The sequence below is a fragment of the Physcomitrium patens genome, chromosome 12 (assembly GCF_059467195.1).
Source record: "Physcomitrium patens ecotype Gransden chromosome 12, ASM5946719v1, whole genome shotgun sequence".
NCBI classification, from domain to species: domain Eukaryota; kingdom Viridiplantae; phylum Streptophyta; class Bryopsida; order Funariales; family Funariaceae; genus Physcomitrium; species Physcomitrium patens.
Genome location: NC_143421.1, coordinates 4,137,592 through 4,154,178, shown reverse-complemented (window position 1 = coordinate 4,154,178; position 16,587 = coordinate 4,137,592). Strand labels below are relative to the sequence as shown.

Sequence of the window (16,587 nt, the reverse complement as noted above, 5' to 3'; positions counted from 1 at the left end):
TGGAAAGGTTTCCAAAAACTTAAAAGGTGTTGCCATGACTTGACTGGTTCCTCTCCATCCATATCTTTGTTCTTAACATCTTTCAAATAAACGATTATCACATGGAATAGCTTGAGCAATGAATTATTCTAAAGAATCTGTTTTTGGTATTGACAATAATAAATCTTTGACATTATTCTTTAATCCATAGCAAAATTGATTGATAAGGGCTTTATCATTCTAGTCCACATCACAAGCAAGACTTTGGAATTCAACGGCATACGTAGTGGCTGAACGTGATCCTTGTCATAGTGATACAAGCTTGGTCTTTGCTATCCTTTCTCGATCACTTTCTCCAAATATAGCCATAAATACTTCAAAGAATGAGTTCAAATCATAGAGCAGTGGTGAATCTTTTTCAATCAAAGATATGAACCAAGAGAGAGTACTTCCAGATAGAAGTGCACCTATGAATCCAACTTGAGTAAATCTATTAGGGTATTGGAAAGGATGCAATCTTAAGTAGAGTTTAACTTGTTGCAAAAACCCTCGAAATCTTGATCTTGTTCTGTCAAACTTTTCAGGCATATTAATCCTTGCCTCCCTCAAGCATATAGAAGTAAAACTCCCGAAATTTGGTTGCGAGGCTGATCGACTTGTTTCCTTCAACTACACAACTTCTTGGCGTAGACTCTGAACTTCTTCCATAGTAGTAGGAATAGTACTTCCATAATTAGTATTAGTGATGTGTGAAATTTCGATCCTAAGAATGTTAACAAACTCATGAAGATCTGCAATAGTTACAAATCTATTTTCACTTCCACCAAATATAGCATCTATGATTTTTCCTTCCATAGATAACTCAAACAAATTCAAAAGTTAAATAAGAGGAAGGTAATCCACAACCTCTAAAAACAAATTCCACAAAGAGGGATAATCCACTCTCTTTAAGAAAAAGATCAATGTAAGAAAACAAGATTTTTTGTTTCAAGGTAGGCAATCTGCAACCTTCAAAATACAATAATAGAAGTGGGGTAATCCACTCAGTTCTAGAACAAGACAGAAACAATATGTTATCACTCTTGTCAAACTATCAAAGATATGAATCCCAAAGAAAGATAATCTCAATACACTCTTATGTCACTCGAAAATACATAAAAATCACTCAAAGGTGTCACGGCCATAATCATGTAAGCTAATAATTACATATAGAAATAGGTAGAAGTAAGTAAAAGTAGATAAAAGTAAGTTAATTCTATAATATTTAATATGGAAGCTTCCTAGAAACTTCCTAGACGCTGCTTTGACTTCATAGGTGTCTTTAATTGACTTTTTGGATTAGAAACGTGGTCAACAAGTTGGCCATGTGCCACACATGTTGTTTGCTTGAAGATCAAGCTAACTATGTGGCCCACACGTAGAAAAACTTGCCTTGTAAGACAAGGCATGTGTCCTACAAAGTCAACACATATTGGAGGTCTTACAGAACGTCGCCACGTAGCCCCTAGTTAGATAGTATATATAGAGACAAGAGTGAAGGCTTCTTCACTCTTGTCAACTCCTTTCTTGCTCCTAGTCCAAGTTCAAGAGTCTTTAGTTTCTTGTCTTGTGGCAATAGCCATTCCAGTTTTCTTTTAATATACATACTTGTTTATATTTTGTCTTATTATATCAAGATAGCCTTTTTGTGTATATTTTCCCTCATCGAATTTTTGTCCTTGACAAAAGGTGATAATATATTGAACTAGAATGGCTATTGCCAAAGATTAGAAAACATGACGACTCTTGAAACTAGACTGGAAATAAGAAAGGAATTAACAAGAGTGAAGAAGGCTTCACTCTTGTCTCTATATATACTATTTTACTAGGAGCTACGTGGCAACGTTCTATAGGACCTCCAATACGTGTTGACTTTGTAGGATACTTGGCTTGACTTACAAGGCAAGTTTTTTTACGTGTGGACCACATAGTTAGCTTGGTCTTCAAACTAACAACATGTGTGGCTCATGGCCAACTTGTTGATCACGTTTTTAATCCAAAAAATCAATTAACGACACCTATGAAGTCAAAGCAACATCTATGAAGCTTCTAGGAAGCTTTCATATCAAATACTATAGAATTAACTTACTTTTATCTACTTTTACTTACTTCTATTTATTTATATATGTAATTACTAGCTTACATGAGTATGTCCGTAACAATCTGATATGAATGAAAGAGAATTCTTTCTATGTATAGCATAAAATAAAAGAAATAATTATCAACCTTTGACAAATGTTAAGAACTCTTATGGTTAATTAAATAAAAATTATGTTGTTATTTTATATAGTTTTTAAAAAAAATATATTTTAAAAAAATTCTTTATATTATTTTCATTCAAATAAGAATATAATTTTATTGGTTGTAAGAAAATATAAATTTAAAAACATAAAAAAAACTAAACATTATCTATAAAAATAAAAGAAATGTCATAAATCTTAATGAATAAACTTATTAGTTACATCATTTGAGTATCTAGGAGGAAATATACAATTATTCTACTATAAAATTTTTTTAACTATTTTTTAATTATAATATTTTCCTTCAAATAAAAGATGTCATTAGTTTTATATAATAAAAATTATGTTTCAAAAAAATTATATGTGATTTTTTTATATTATTATTTTTAAGATTTTTTTGTAAATAAAATTTAAGATTATTTTATTATAATCTTATCAATGTTATAAATCTTGAAGAAAGCAATCCTCAATACACTCTTGTATCATTCAAAAGAACTACAAAATGATTCAAAAATGATATAGTATTAAACTAGAATAACTAGTACCAAAGATAAGAAGACTAAAAAAACTTGAAATAAGACTAAAGACTAAAAAGATATCAATAAGAGTAAAAAAGGCTTCACTCTTACCTCTATATATACTATTTATTTAAGAGCTATATGGATATGTTCTATAAGATCTTGAAAACGTGTTGACTTTGCTAGAAACATATCTTAACTTGCAAGGTAAGTTATTTATATGTCTGCCACATAGTTAGCTTGTTCTACAAGCTATCAATATGTGTGGCATGTAACTAATTTGTTCACCAAGTTTCTAACTTATGAACCAACTACAAACACATGTAAAGTCAAAGCAACATCTATGAAGCTTTTAGGAAGCTTCTCTAAAAGATATTATAAAATAAATGTACTTTTACTTATTTTTACATAATCATATAGTTAAATATTAAAATAAATTTGTATGTGTGGACATTACCTTCCATTTTAAGAATAAATTCTATAAAGAGCGATCAACATTTTTTATGGATCTTATTATTTTTCATCTTTGTTTTGATGGATGTCATTAAAAAAAAAAACTTCAACCTCTTTGCTACATTTGTAAGATTCTTTGTTTGCTCTCATGTATGTTTATTAATATCATATCTATGCCAATAAACAAGATATTCTAACTTATTTTAGAGTTGTCTTGAATCTAAAACTTCTTTTACTTCTAATTCTTGATTATTATCTATTTTTATAAGAAGAGGTGTTATTTGTGTATTTTTTAAAATATTCACTATCTTATATGGTTCAAGAAGAGATACTTGGAATATAAGATGGATTTTCATGAATAGTGATAGATATAATCAATAAGTAATAAGATTATCTTTTTCACAAATAAAAAAAAAATCCAAGCCTATAATAGTTCAACTTATTATAATGATGAATAATCTTAATATTATAAAAAATAATAGCCATAGCTTGTCACTTATAATGAATTGTGGTTGTTTTTGTGATAGACATTTGCATTGACTTTTTCTTGTTTTTAAACTTTCTTTAACCACACCTTCATTCTTATATATAGCTATCACAAATGATTTATAAAATCTTGCATCATAGGATTATTAATTCTTGAAAAGTCAAAAATATCAAGTGATAGATGATAACCATAATTGACAAAGAAAGATATTTATTGAGTAGAAAAATATATCAAATTATTCTATGCAAACTTTGTCAATAGAAAAAGAGTTGTCTAATCATCTTAATGTTAATATCACTCTAGATCTTGATTCTTCAATTCTATTTGCCCATCAATTTAAAGATGAAAAGCCAAAAGAAGCTTTATATCCATCTTTAAAATCTTAAAAAATATTTTGTAAAATCTTGATATAAACTGAATCCACTTATCTGATATAATATCCTTGGCAATCTATTATAATGATAGATGTTGTTAAGAAAATGCTTAGTGATTTCTTTACCTATGATAAATTTTTTATATGGTACAAAATATGCCATCTTGGTAAAATGATCTAATATCACAAATATAGAATCATACGAACTTGAGATTATAAGATCCCTAATAAAATCCATAGAGACAAAAATCCATGGTTGTTCTCAAATAGATAATGGCTAAAAAAGTCTATAAGGTCAATAATGAGGAGATTTTGATCTTAAATAAATATTATATGATTATACAAAGTCTTTAACTGCCTTCTATATTTAAAGCCACTAAAAATCTCTTGATACTAGTTCCAAAGGCTTTTTGTATCCAAAATATTTAGCTACTAAAAAATCATAATGAACTTGAAGAATGCATAATTATACTTTGTCTTTTCAAATATATGATTGTCTCTTGAAATAAAATAGATTATTTTAAAACTTGAACATGAAAGTATAACAAGGCTTAAAAAAATTATTCTTAATTTAATTTCGAATTAATAGTCAATGTTGATTTTATTACTCAAAGATGAAATTACTTTGACTTCAAGAAAAATTTTCTTTGTTAATCAAAAGTTGTACCACCTTCTTTTGATATAAAATAAGTACATTTAAAAAGAACATGTGACAAACCTTATTATTTTTCAGATCAATAAGTCATCTTAAAATCAAATCTTAATAAAGACATGGTTTAATGTACTTAGCTACAATTTAAAACATGTGTCGATATGAAGTACTCAAGATTCTTGTAATTTATATACATGATGATTAAACTATAAGCACCTTCAAAATAATAATGCTATTCTTAAAATAAATCCATGATTGTAAGAAGCTTTTTTTTATAGATCTCATAGTTAATCTCAACTACTAAAACTTTCTTAGAATAAATAACTACTAAATAGAGCTTGTCATCTGCTCCCATTTATGGCAAAACAATACCTATAGCAAAGTTTGATGGATTTTTTTCCATAAAGAATGCCTTGAAAAAATTAATGCGATACAAAATTGATATAGAAATAAATGCTATCTTTAAAGCTTCAAAAGATGCTTCAACTTCTTTGCTCTAGTCAAGTTCATCTTTATATGTCAAATGTGTAAGAGAAGTTGCATCTTAAAAAATATTCTTCTTAAAGATCTAGTAATAATTAAAAAAATCTCAAAAAAAATTACACATTTTTAATTGTTTTTTGAATCTTATAATCCATGATAGTCTAGATCTTTTTTGAATCCATCATTAATCTTTTATTGAAAATGATGTATTGTAAGAAGTCACCTTAAGTAATATAAAATACATACTTTTTCATCTTAGCATACAATCTTGCATCTCTAATTTTTTGTAATACACAATGAATATAAATTTTATATTTTTCTATGTTCTTAAAATAGATTAAAATATTGTCTAAATAATAGATAACTAAATCATAAAAAAATTTCAAAAAATATCATTCATGAGATATTGAAAAGTAATTAGTGCATTTGTAAGTCTAAAAGACATGACATTATATTTGAAATAACCATATCTACTTTGAAAAGTAATCTTCTATTCATCTTATTTTTTTAATATGAATTATGTTATATGCTCCTTAAAGATCTATTTCTGTATAGATCTTTACTTGATTGAGTTGATCAAGAAGTCCTAAAATCAAAAGTAGGAGATATCTATTTTTTATGGTGACTTTATTAAATCTTCAATAGTCTATGGACATCCGCAAAGATCCATCTTTTTTCTTCACAAATAAGATAAGAGCTCTTGTTGAAGATTTTGAATGGCATATAAGGTTCTCAACCAAATTCTTGTCAATGTACTCCTTTACTGTAATTAATCATTTTGTAATAAGTTGTAAATTGATTTGAATGGTAATTGAGTTCTATTTTACAAATGAATTGAACAATCATAAGGTCAGTGCTTTAAAAAAAATATACATTCTTCTTTTCAAAAACATCTTTAAAATCTTGATATTAGCTAAGAATATTACTTGACATCTTTATACCATCAAAAATAGACATGGCATATATATAGCAAAAGATGATCTTTATTTTTCCGCAATAGAAAAGGCTTTTGCATCTATTAGTAAGAATTTGGATGTATTAGGCTTATGTATTTCTACTTGATTAATGAAATTTTAGATTAAACTACAAAAAAAGTTAAGGTTACAAAAAATCTAATCTATATGAGGGTTATATTTTTTTAACCATGATAATCCTAAAATAACTAGATTGAAAAGAGGTCTTATTTTATTAAATATTACTACATTATTATAATCTTTTATATTACATCTAAAAAAACACTCTCAAGGATAATATCTCCAAAAGACAACAAATGACCATATGTGACTTTTACATGTATGAATTTAGTTTTCTTGACTAACAATATCTCTTATTTTTTGACAAAGTCTTTGTTTATAAAATAGAATGAAGCTCCTAAATCTAATAAGGCTAAGACTTTGTGACTTTTTGATCCTAAACAAATTTCTATTTTTAAATAAGATGAAGGATCTAAGAAGAAAATAAGACCTTTATCAAGTGTTCTAAAAGATATCAATTGCATAATTTCTATTGTACTTGAAGAAATTTATTTTTTGACAAATTGGCTTTAGTAATAAATTAATCTAGTGAGTCTACTCTTGATATTGTCAATAATAAGTCTTTGATATTATCTTTTAATCTATATCAAAACGAATTAATAAAGACTTTGTTATTCTATTCGATGTTGCAAGTAAGATTTTGAATTTAGCAGCAAATGTGATAATTGAATGTGATCCTTGACATAGCAATACAAGCTTAGTCTCTATTATTCTTTTTTTATCATTTTTTTCAAATGTACCTATAAATACTTTCAAGAATGAATTCAAATTATAGAATAATCATGAATCTTCTATTTATTATAGATGCAAACTAAGAGAGAATATTTCTTGATAGAAGTATGCCTATGAATCCTATTTGAGAAAATCCATCAAGGTATTGGAAAAGATGCAACCTTAAATAGAGCTTAACTTGTTGTAATAATCTTCAAAATTTTAATCTTGTTCCATCAAACTTCTCAAGCATACTAATCCTTACCTTCTTTGTGTTTGTAGAAGTAAGACTTCTTGAACTTAGTTGTGAGACTAGTCTACTTACTTTCTTAAACTGCACAATTTTTTAGCATAGACTCTAGACTTCTTCCATATGTGTAAGAATAATACCTCAATGATTCTCATAAAAAATATGTGAGATTTTTATTCTTAAGGTGTTAACAAACTCATGAAGATCTGTAATAGTTGCAAATCTATTCTTTCTTTTGTTGAGAGTAGTATCTAAAAATAAGATTAAGGTTTTCAAAGATATTGAAAAGTATAATAGGATATAAATAAGAAATTTGTACTGTTGATACATAAGGATAGATAGTTGGAGTCATGTTTGAGAAGTTTATAAAAGTTTCTAGAATTAAGGCTAGATCAGTGGACTATATAGGATCTACCATAGAATATTCAAGAAAGAGCTTAAGGTGGTTATTTAGGTAGAATCTATCATTAAAAATATTTTAGAAATTTCCAAGATGATTGGGCAAAGTTTAAATAGGACATGTCAAGATCATTTGGATATTTGGTTAGGTATGCATTCAGACCTTTTTTCTTAGTAAAGTTTGATTTTCCTATTCAATTTTTTTTTTTATTTTTTGTTTTTTGTTTTTTGATTTTTTTTTTTTTTTTTGTCTACTATGACATACATTGCAATGGAATTCATGTTGCTGTGGATTAGAAGGATCTTAAATTTTTGAGATAGTCTAATTCCATTTCAACAAGAGTGAAAAAGACTTCACTCTTCCCTTCATATATACTATGTATTTAAGAGCTATGTGGTGATATTTTATAGGACCTCCAAAATGTATTGAATTTGCAAGACACATATCTTAACTTGTAAGACAAGTTTTCTATATGTGCGCTACATAGTTAGCTTGTTTTGCAAGCTACTAACATGATTGGTACATGATTATCTTCTTAACCAAGTTTTCAACCTATCAATCAATTACAAATACATGTAAAATCAAAGTAGCATCTATGAAGCTTCTAAGAAGTTTTTTAGAATATATTATGAAATAAATGTATTTTTACCTAGTTCTATTTAATCATATAGGTAAATATTGGAATAAATGTGTATGTCCATGATCAATGAAGGATTTTTTTTTTTTTTTTTTTTTTTTTTTTTTAACAGCTTTTATAAGAGGTTTTATCTATCATTTATTTTTTTTCAAAGTTTTAAGATTACATAAATTTTATTTTCTTAAATATTAAAATACATCATTTGATTCTAAATAGAATTATTTTATTGATGAAATGGTATATGTTCCAATATTATTTTTTTATTTTTTCGGTGCTTAATCATGCATGTCCAAGTCATATATCATTTTTTTTTATTATAACATCTTTTAATATATTTTATTATTCTTATATTTGAGTTGAGAACAATGTTATAATGATACATAATTCTTTGAATGCATCAATTAATAGAAGATGGTTACTATTCATAAGATTCTTAAATCATATTTATATGATATTACTAAAATAAAATAATAGATATTTCATGTCATTTTTTAATCTTTGATTTTAAATAATTAACGTCTATTTTATCAATAAAGATTTTGGAAACATAACTTCTACAATTTTTACTTAAGTAAAAATTGTGAGTGGCTTAATTTATTATTATTATCATTATTGTTTAAATAAAATTATTATTATTTCTTTCATATTTTTTACTACTAAGTCATGCTAGAATTTTATTTTAAAATTTTAATATCTAAATATTGCAAATACTTTTGTAATCCTATTTTTATTGTAGGATAAATTTTAGGATTATATTTTATATTTAAATAATATTTTATCCAATTAAAATTAATAATTTAATAATTTTATTATTATTAATCTATAATAGGATTTTTTAACTTAATATTTTTTCCGCCTATCTTTAGATTCTAATATAAGATAAAATTTTAATTTATAAATTTTAACCATTATTCTATGATGTGTTGATTTCTCTACATAACTTTTATATATTCTAATAATGAATTTGTGTTTAACATCTTAAGATGCCTTCAAATTCAACCAATTCACTTACTAATAATTTATAAATAATTTATTATCAAAACTAACCTTATATTAAGTTACCAATATTGTAAAATTTTCAACAAGACATCCTCCAGAATGATACTATAAATAAATACATCATGACAAGATTTCATCTACAACCATCTACTTGGATTTTTTACAAGCCATTGTTGCTTGTTATTTTAAGCTAATATTTAAGGCAATATATAATTTTTAGTTAATGCATGATAAAAAAAAATTCAATTTTATGTAAAATATTTGTAAAATTTAAAAAGATCAAATATTAATTTGAAAGGTTGGTGCCATTGATTGATAAAAACATATTAAAACCACAAGGCTAAGAATTCAAATCTTCGTGGTAGTAGAACCAAATATAGGTTGTACATGTTGGAAATTAGGATTAGGCATGGCATGAACACTAGTTTCTGGAAATCCTTTTCCTAACCCATTTAAGGAAAGTTCCACGGTAGCCGTCGTCAGCCGCTTCCCAGCACGTAGAATCTCAGTAAAAAAAGAAAAAATGGTTTTTTGCGTTGTGGATTTGTATCCAAGTTGCACTTCGCATCTAAAGATTCGGCTGTGGATCCGGACGAGGACTGCGTCCCATCCTGTGCCACTGTCACCTAGCGGGACCCACGCCAATGAGCCGGAACTGGATGTGAGGGCGGCACGGTAGCTTAGGAGAAAGTGTCGGACACGAGCGCTGGAAGACTGCCTTAAATTGAAACTCAATTATTTACTCTCCTGCTTGATCCCCATTAAGCCTGGTTCTAGGTCGTCATGCAACCGATTCACGACAACGTAAGTCAGACACATGGATAAACCCTTCAGAGTTTAGTTGGTCGCAATCACAAAATTCAGATTGATTTCTGAAACTACACTTTTGAACTCAATCGGATCTGTAGGGGAAAGGTAAACCAGTTAGAGGAGTTCTGCAGGAGGTAACTGAATGTCGACATCACTCAAGATCACTCGTTCAAGAAGGAGCGTGGGCATCATGACAATGAAAAGGATTCCAGGACCTGCTGCGAGATTCGCAGGTGTGATAGCATGAATCCAGATTGCAGCTCAACGAACCTAAATGACCATCAGCCTACTGAGACAATTCGAAGAAACCTGATACCTTCAAAACAACACAACCTGGAGAAGGTGAAATTCTGCGAGCCCGCCCAAACGTGATACTATTTTGGGGGGCTTTTGATTGGCTCAGAAAACCTCTATCTGTTACTCTGCAAGCCGATTTGATTTTAGGTGAGTATCTCAATAACACGACGTAGTCAAAACACTTGCTTCAGATTATTATTCATATATATATATATATATATATATACATATATATATATATAGCAGTAAAAGAAAATTTTCAAAATTTATTTACCCTTTGGTATCGTAAAACTCAGAAATGGGATAGCCCTCTGGACAGGCTGGCGCATAATCTGAGTTGTGAATATTTTCCTATCAAGCAAAAGAAAACAATGCACAGTATCGAATGATAGAACAGAAAGTTCTGGCGAAAGATTAAACTCGGCATGAATTAAAAAAGAAGCTGAAAAAAAAAAAAAAACAAAAAGTTGGCAAGCAAATAAATTTGTATTTACACAATTGTCGTTCCAATATTCTCACCCATCTATAATTTCTTTGTGTCATTTGTCCTTGATCATGGTTTACACTTCCAAAGGAAAGGCGATCAACATCCAAGCAATCACATATTCTACATATTATACACGTTTTAGAATTTTCTAAGGTTGTAAGGCGGCGTAAATTTTAATACGGAGTTGTTTACGCAACGTCATTTCTCGGCAGCGAGTTGTACTGTAGCGGAGTGATTCTCAATTTCCGGGAACTTAGCTTAAGCAAGATCCCCGCGCTTTCTGTCATTCGTCGAGTTCAGGAGAGTTGAAGGTTAACCGACTTATTTTATAATATTGTATTCAAAGTGAGATCTTTTTTATCTGACATGCCGACCCAAATGTGTCGTCTGGATCCCGGGCTGTTTGTATTACAGTCACTCTTGCACCGTGCTTGGTGTACTAGTTTTGGTTTTGTAAAACCTAGACGTGTGTTTTGTGCAATCAAGAAACTTGGAAGCTGCATCTTGAACAGTGCTTGCACTACGCATCCTCCACCAGAAACTAGCCAATCTCGGCGAGCATTTGATTCGTCTGATCGAAGACTGCGTTTGAATCGACCCCGATTTGCACCGTGAATTCTAGGTATGGTATTTTTTTGCACTAACTTCTGAAGCTATTCTAACTCAAGGTTCATAGATGCAATGGGTGAATGAATCAGCCTCTCTTCTTGGAGCTTGTGCGAAGTCAAACACAGGTGGTCAGTCTTACATGTTGCAGAGGCACAAAACCCGCCTCTTTTGACCTAGTTGTTTCGATTTCGATCTAGCAGACATCCGTGACGTGAAGGTCACACTAGATCGCAGTTTTCTAATCGCAATGAAGAATCTCGGAGTCATTGGTGTAGTATATGGCCTGATGGCGTTGGCAACTCTCCAAGTCGCAAGCGCTTGGTGTCCATTTGCCGGGAGGCGTAGCTTGCTTCAAGCAGCAGCTCCGGCACCTCTACCCGCGCGTCCTACTGGACCAGACCCTTCCAACTGGACAATGTTGAATTACGATTTCTACACGGCCGGGCTTCCAGAAAATGCATGTCCCAGTTTTCAGAATATTGTAAAGAAAGAAGTGGCTAAAGCCACAGTATTGGATTCACTCACTCCGGCATTTTTGCTTCGTTTGTTCTTCCACGACTGCTTCGTAATGGGATGTGACGCATCTGTTCTTATCAACTCGACTCTCCTCAATTTAGCAGAGAAGGATCAAACCAAAAGTTTTTCCCTAAACAAGTTTAATGTTGTCGACGACATCAAGACCGCCTTGGAGGTTGCGTGTCCTGGTGTAGTGTCATGTGCTGATATTTTGGCTGCCGCAGCTGTGGAATGTGTAGAACAGGTATTCTTCACTCCTCTATGTGGCCAGTGCGCAGTTGGGTCTGGGTCCAATTTTTATTTTCTTTCCGTAGTTGCATATCTTGAAACGCTTACCGTGCATTGATGGTCTTCATCTCTGGATTGTCCTGGAACAGTCGGGAGGGCCTCACATTGATTTGGCGTACGGCCGACGAGATGGTCTGGAATCCTTCGCGGCCGCTGCGGCGACCTATATGCCAGGGGGGTTTCTTCGCGTGCAAGGGCTCATTGAAAGTTTCCAGATGGCCGGATTGGATGAAGTCGATTTGGTTGCTTTATCAGGTTCACTCTCAATACTAGCCCTATCGAAATCTGTCATTACTTCACATCTTACACACTCAGTGATTTTTTTCTCTTTCTTTCTTTTGTTTTTGTTTTTGTTTTTACTTTTTTTTAATGTGCCAATCGTAACTTGTGCGACGCTTTAACTCTTCACAGGAGCCCACACCCTCGGCCAGGCCCGCTGTTCAGAATTCATTCAAGAAAGATTCATATCCCCAGGAAGCAACAGCTTCAGAGACTCTGATTACGGCCTAGCTTTGCAATCGTATTGCGCAGAGGGAAAAAATTTGGGGTTGGACCGCAAAGTGACGCTTGATTCGAACACCTCCACCATTTTTGACAACGGCTACTTTCAGACCTTAGTCGATGGTCGTGGCGTCTTGACATCGGACAATGATTTGACACTCGACAATCGTACCGCACCGCTCGTGCAACTTTACGCTAGTGATCAGAATGCGTTCTTCACCGCTTTCGCAGCGTCAATGAGAAAGATGAGCAAGATTGGCATTCTGACAGGCACACAGGGCCAAGTTCGGAAGAAGTGCTATGTCCGCAACAGCGTTGACGTAGTCAAAAGCCCTAACAGCAACACCGAGTTTAGTCCCATCTCTCCCACTATATGTAAGCCTGCACCCCAGGTCGACCAGAAGTGCGACGGTACGTGATCGATGCACCGATCCACCCACCCACCTACTCACCCACTCAATCACTTGGGTCAATCAAGTCACAAGTTGCCGGGATCGAGTATTGTAAGACATCCAGACATTATTTCTTCTCCCCACTTGTAATATAACACACGGTTTTCTAGAGCACAAGTGATTGTAGATTTGTCGCACTCTTTTGATCCCAGTAACCGATCGGATCATCTCTTTTCTCGCATGAGAGTGTCCGTGTGTTGCCTTTGATTCACAGTATCGTAATGAGCATTCTCAAGGACTGCACCCCAGCAGCATTCGGAACCCCTTCCTCCTCCTCACAGTCCTGTCTGTGGTGCCCCCCCCTCCCCCCATTGTGACGAAATCCCATTGCTACAAACAGTCTCAGCTCAATGGAGCAGAATTCTCGTCGCCGTACCGATATTTTCTTCTCGTCGCGGATTTCAAACCCCCCTTCGGCGTCGGCCCACTTGCATCGTTCTGTTCGCTACGGCTAATCGGCACCGTCCATCAGGGAGATGCACATCTGCCGCACATCCTCAATTCGATGAACGGATGTGGATGAATGTTGTATTTTATGGTCGGCAATTGGATGTAGATGACGAATGGTTGTCCTCGTGATTGTTGAGGGTTTAGCATTTTGTGTCAACACCCCAAAAATAGTTTCTAAATTGAGATTTGTTTTTTATTATATTTCTTAATTTTTAACCTATTTCTGAAGATTGCAAGAGTGTTTTGATTGCTCCCTCACTTTACTTTACGAATTGTTATTGGTTGAATTTCTTCGTACTCTTGATTCCAGTTTTTGTTTTTTTTCTATTTTTTATTTGCTATTTTTAAGTAAAGGGGATTGTTAAATACACCCAGGCTTTTACTAAATTGACCCACCCATACTACCCATCATAAAATAAAATAAATTACCACTATATTCATTTCTCCATTGTTAGATCTGAAACCAATGAAAAACAATCACATTCATCATGATTACCACCATGTGTTTCATCATGGGTAGGTCTATTTGATAAAATCTTGGGTCTACTTAACATTCCTTGAAAAAGTGTTTATATTTTGTAACATCTTTAATTTACTGCACATTTTTAATTGAGGCTTTTGTTCATGCGTTCTATATCATGCTGCATTAAAGTTCAAGCACCAACTTGCGGCTAAGTGAATTTCAGGCCTTTGTGGTACATTTAATTATATTATACTTCAATTTTAGTCGATTATCAATTATTTCCCCCCTAAATGCACGACAATTAACTACAAATCTAAACTGCAACTTAGTACAGAAATTATCAATTATTCATCGTCATTTTGTAACGAGAATTTTGTGTAATTTGTTCATTTTAAACAGATTTCAAGAGCACAGAATATTAGGTACCGATGCTTTGCACCCCGAACATAAACTAAATATGATTTTTAAATCATTCTATATATATATATATATATATATATATAAACGTTTTCAATAAATACAACTGATGATGCCTAAAACCCAAGTAGCCACTACTTGATATTGATACCAATTTACATGTGTTTACTTAAACAACGTTAGCAGTATCATATTCTAAACGATGAACATAAACTAGTATAATACAATTGTAGCATATGAAGAGAAGAAATTAAAGTCAATATCACATACATTATAGACTTTTGAACACTAAAATAAATAAAAATCGTTAAAAGATAGTGTCATAATTTTTTTCATGTATTAGTAAGAAATAAAATGTTATTTTTACTCCATAGTCTTATCTATATTTAACATTTTCTCGTATATATTCTTCCCTATTCACACTGAATAATAAAGATCACACTGAAACATGAGTAAAACAGGTGCGTCCGGTTTGGATGAACGAAAAGATAACGTAGATGGATGATACGGAACCCAAATGGGATGGAAACCTAATCGGGCTATAATGCTTGGCACAAACCCTAAGGGGGTCCTTTTTCCTTTGGTTTCCGAACTACGTTCCTTGACGCCACAGCGGAGCGGGGCGTGCCGATCTGCAGCCATGCAGATCTTCGTGAAGACCCGTGAGTTGATTGTTTGTCGATTATTTTGATCAACTTGGCTACTGCGTTGTATTTTATTTGTTTTGTTTCTTGAGTGAACTCTGACATCCGTGTATATGGTTGAGATTGCGGCGCTGATGCGAGCGCTCGTGTTTCTGTGATTTATTCAGTGACGGGCAAGACTATCACCCTCGAGGTGGAGTCTTCTGATACCATCGACAATGTGAAGACGAAAATCCAGGACAAGGAGGGAATTCCCCCCGACCAGCAGCGGTTGATCTTCGCCGGAAAGCAGCTCGAGGATGGACGTACCCTGGCTGACTACAACATCCAGAAGGAGTCGACCCTGCACCTGGTGCTTCGCCTGCGAGGTGGAGCGAAGAAGAGGAAGAAAAAAACCTACACGAAGCCGAAGAAACTGAAACACAAGAAGAAGAAAGTGAAGCTCGCTGTGTTGCAGTTTTACAAAGTGGATGACTCCGGTAAGGTGCAGCGGCTGCGGAAGGAGTGCCCTAACCCTGATTGCGGGGCGGGTACGTTCATGGCGAACCATTTCGACCGACACTACTGTGGGAAGTGTGGTCTGACCTACGTGTACCAGAAGGCCGAGGCTTAAGTGGGCCTGGTGGATACATCATATGTAGATGCTAATCAGAGGCACTATTTCCTTAACGTGCGTTGTGAGTGTTTAGACCGTTTGGAATGAAGTTTGATTCTGTCATTTGAGGGCACCCCAACGCTTGTTAAACCTTCAGTGGTAATGATGGAAATGTTCTGAAATGTGAGTGTATGAATCGTTTTAGATAGTGTACACACTTGACTACGATTGTAGTCGTTCCTTTTCAGATGTACATCTATCGGTTCTTGGCTGCGTAGGGTTCCGCTTTTCTCGATTGTTCCGAATTGCCAACGTATGCATCTGTTAAAATAGTTTAACGATCATCAACTTTAACCGGTTATTTTTGACATCGAAGTTACTCCACTTAGAGCTCTCCTAACACTGACAGCCATGTGAATCTGCACTGTTCACAGTAGCCACAACCCACTCTACTTGGAAAATTTGGAAATATCGTCTGCTTGAGCGATCAACTATCCGATGACGTTTGAGACGTGTTGAGCTTAGATGATGGGTTTCGCTTCTGAATTGCGATGGATGTATCCAAGTAGGCTGAATGCGGTTTTGCATTGTTAAGCAGTGAACCGTAATAGATTGAGATGTTTCATTTTAACTAATTCGCGTGCAGCCTGTCTTTGAGTGCCTGTACATTACAATCGAATAGTATGTGAAGGAACATGTTTTTGATGACGTATCAGATTGAATGTGATCGGAATGTAATTGTGCGCTGTAGCCCTCTTCAAACAATGCTACATCATAAGTTGTGTTTGTTTGGAAACAAACGA

General features: G+C 32.8%; 2 protein-coding genes across 3 annotated transcripts; both read left to right on the top strand.

Annotated features, from left to right (window-relative positions):
* The first annotated feature begins 11,220 nt into the window (after positions 1–11,220).
* LOC112289228 (peroxidase 63) lies at positions 11,221–13,895 on the top strand. 2 transcript variants are annotated; one of them, XM_024534269.3, is made up of 4 exons: positions 11,221–11,471; positions 11,659–12,218; positions 12,352–12,517; positions 12,674–13,895. In XM_024534269.3, exons 2-4 carry the CDS (start codon positions 11,706–11,708, stop codon positions 13,180–13,182), a joined length of 1,188 nt encoding a protein of 395 aa, XP_024390037.1. In that variant the 5' UTR covers positions 11,221–11,471; positions 11,659–11,705; the 3' UTR covers positions 13,183–13,895. The 2 variants fall into 2 exon arrangements, with proteins under 2 accessions (XP_024390037.1, XP_024390038.1); XM_024534270.3 differs by having other exon boundaries at positions 11,266–11,471; positions 11,734–12,218.
* A 1,233-nt stretch (positions 13,896–15,128) lies between these two features.
* LOC112289942 (ubiquitin-ribosomal protein eS31 fusion protein) lies at positions 15,129–15,917 on the top strand. The gene is made up of 2 exons (XM_024535702.3): positions 15,129–15,207; positions 15,357–15,917. The coding sequence occupies exons 1-2, from the start codon at positions 15,186–15,188 to the stop codon at positions 15,800–15,802; spliced, it is 468 nt and encodes a 155-aa protein (XP_024391470.2). The 5' UTR covers positions 15,129–15,185; the 3' UTR covers positions 15,803–15,917.
* Positions 15,918–16,587: the final 670 nt, after the last annotated feature.

Excerpts from the sequence above, each read along its gene's own strand:
- LOC112289228 (XM_024534269.3), top strand. The coding sequence starts at position 11,706 with ATGAAGAATCTCGGAGTCATTGGTGTAGTATATGGCCTGATGGCGTTG. Across the intron at positions 12,219-12,351 it reads CTGTGGAATGTGTAGAACAG|TCGGGAGGGCCTCACATTGA; the intron begins GTATTCTTCACT and ends GTCCTGGAACAG. Across the intron at positions 12,518-12,673 it reads CGATTTGGTTGCTTTATCAG|GAGCCCACACCCTCGGCCAG; the intron begins GTTCACTCTCAA and ends AACTCTTCACAG.
- LOC112289942 (XM_024535702.3), top strand. The coding sequence starts at position 15,186 with ATGCAGATCTTCGTGAAGACCC. Across the intron at positions 15,208-15,356 it reads GCAGATCTTCGTGAAGACCC|TGACGGGCAAGACTATCACC; the intron begins GTGAGTTGATTG and ends TGATTTATTCAG.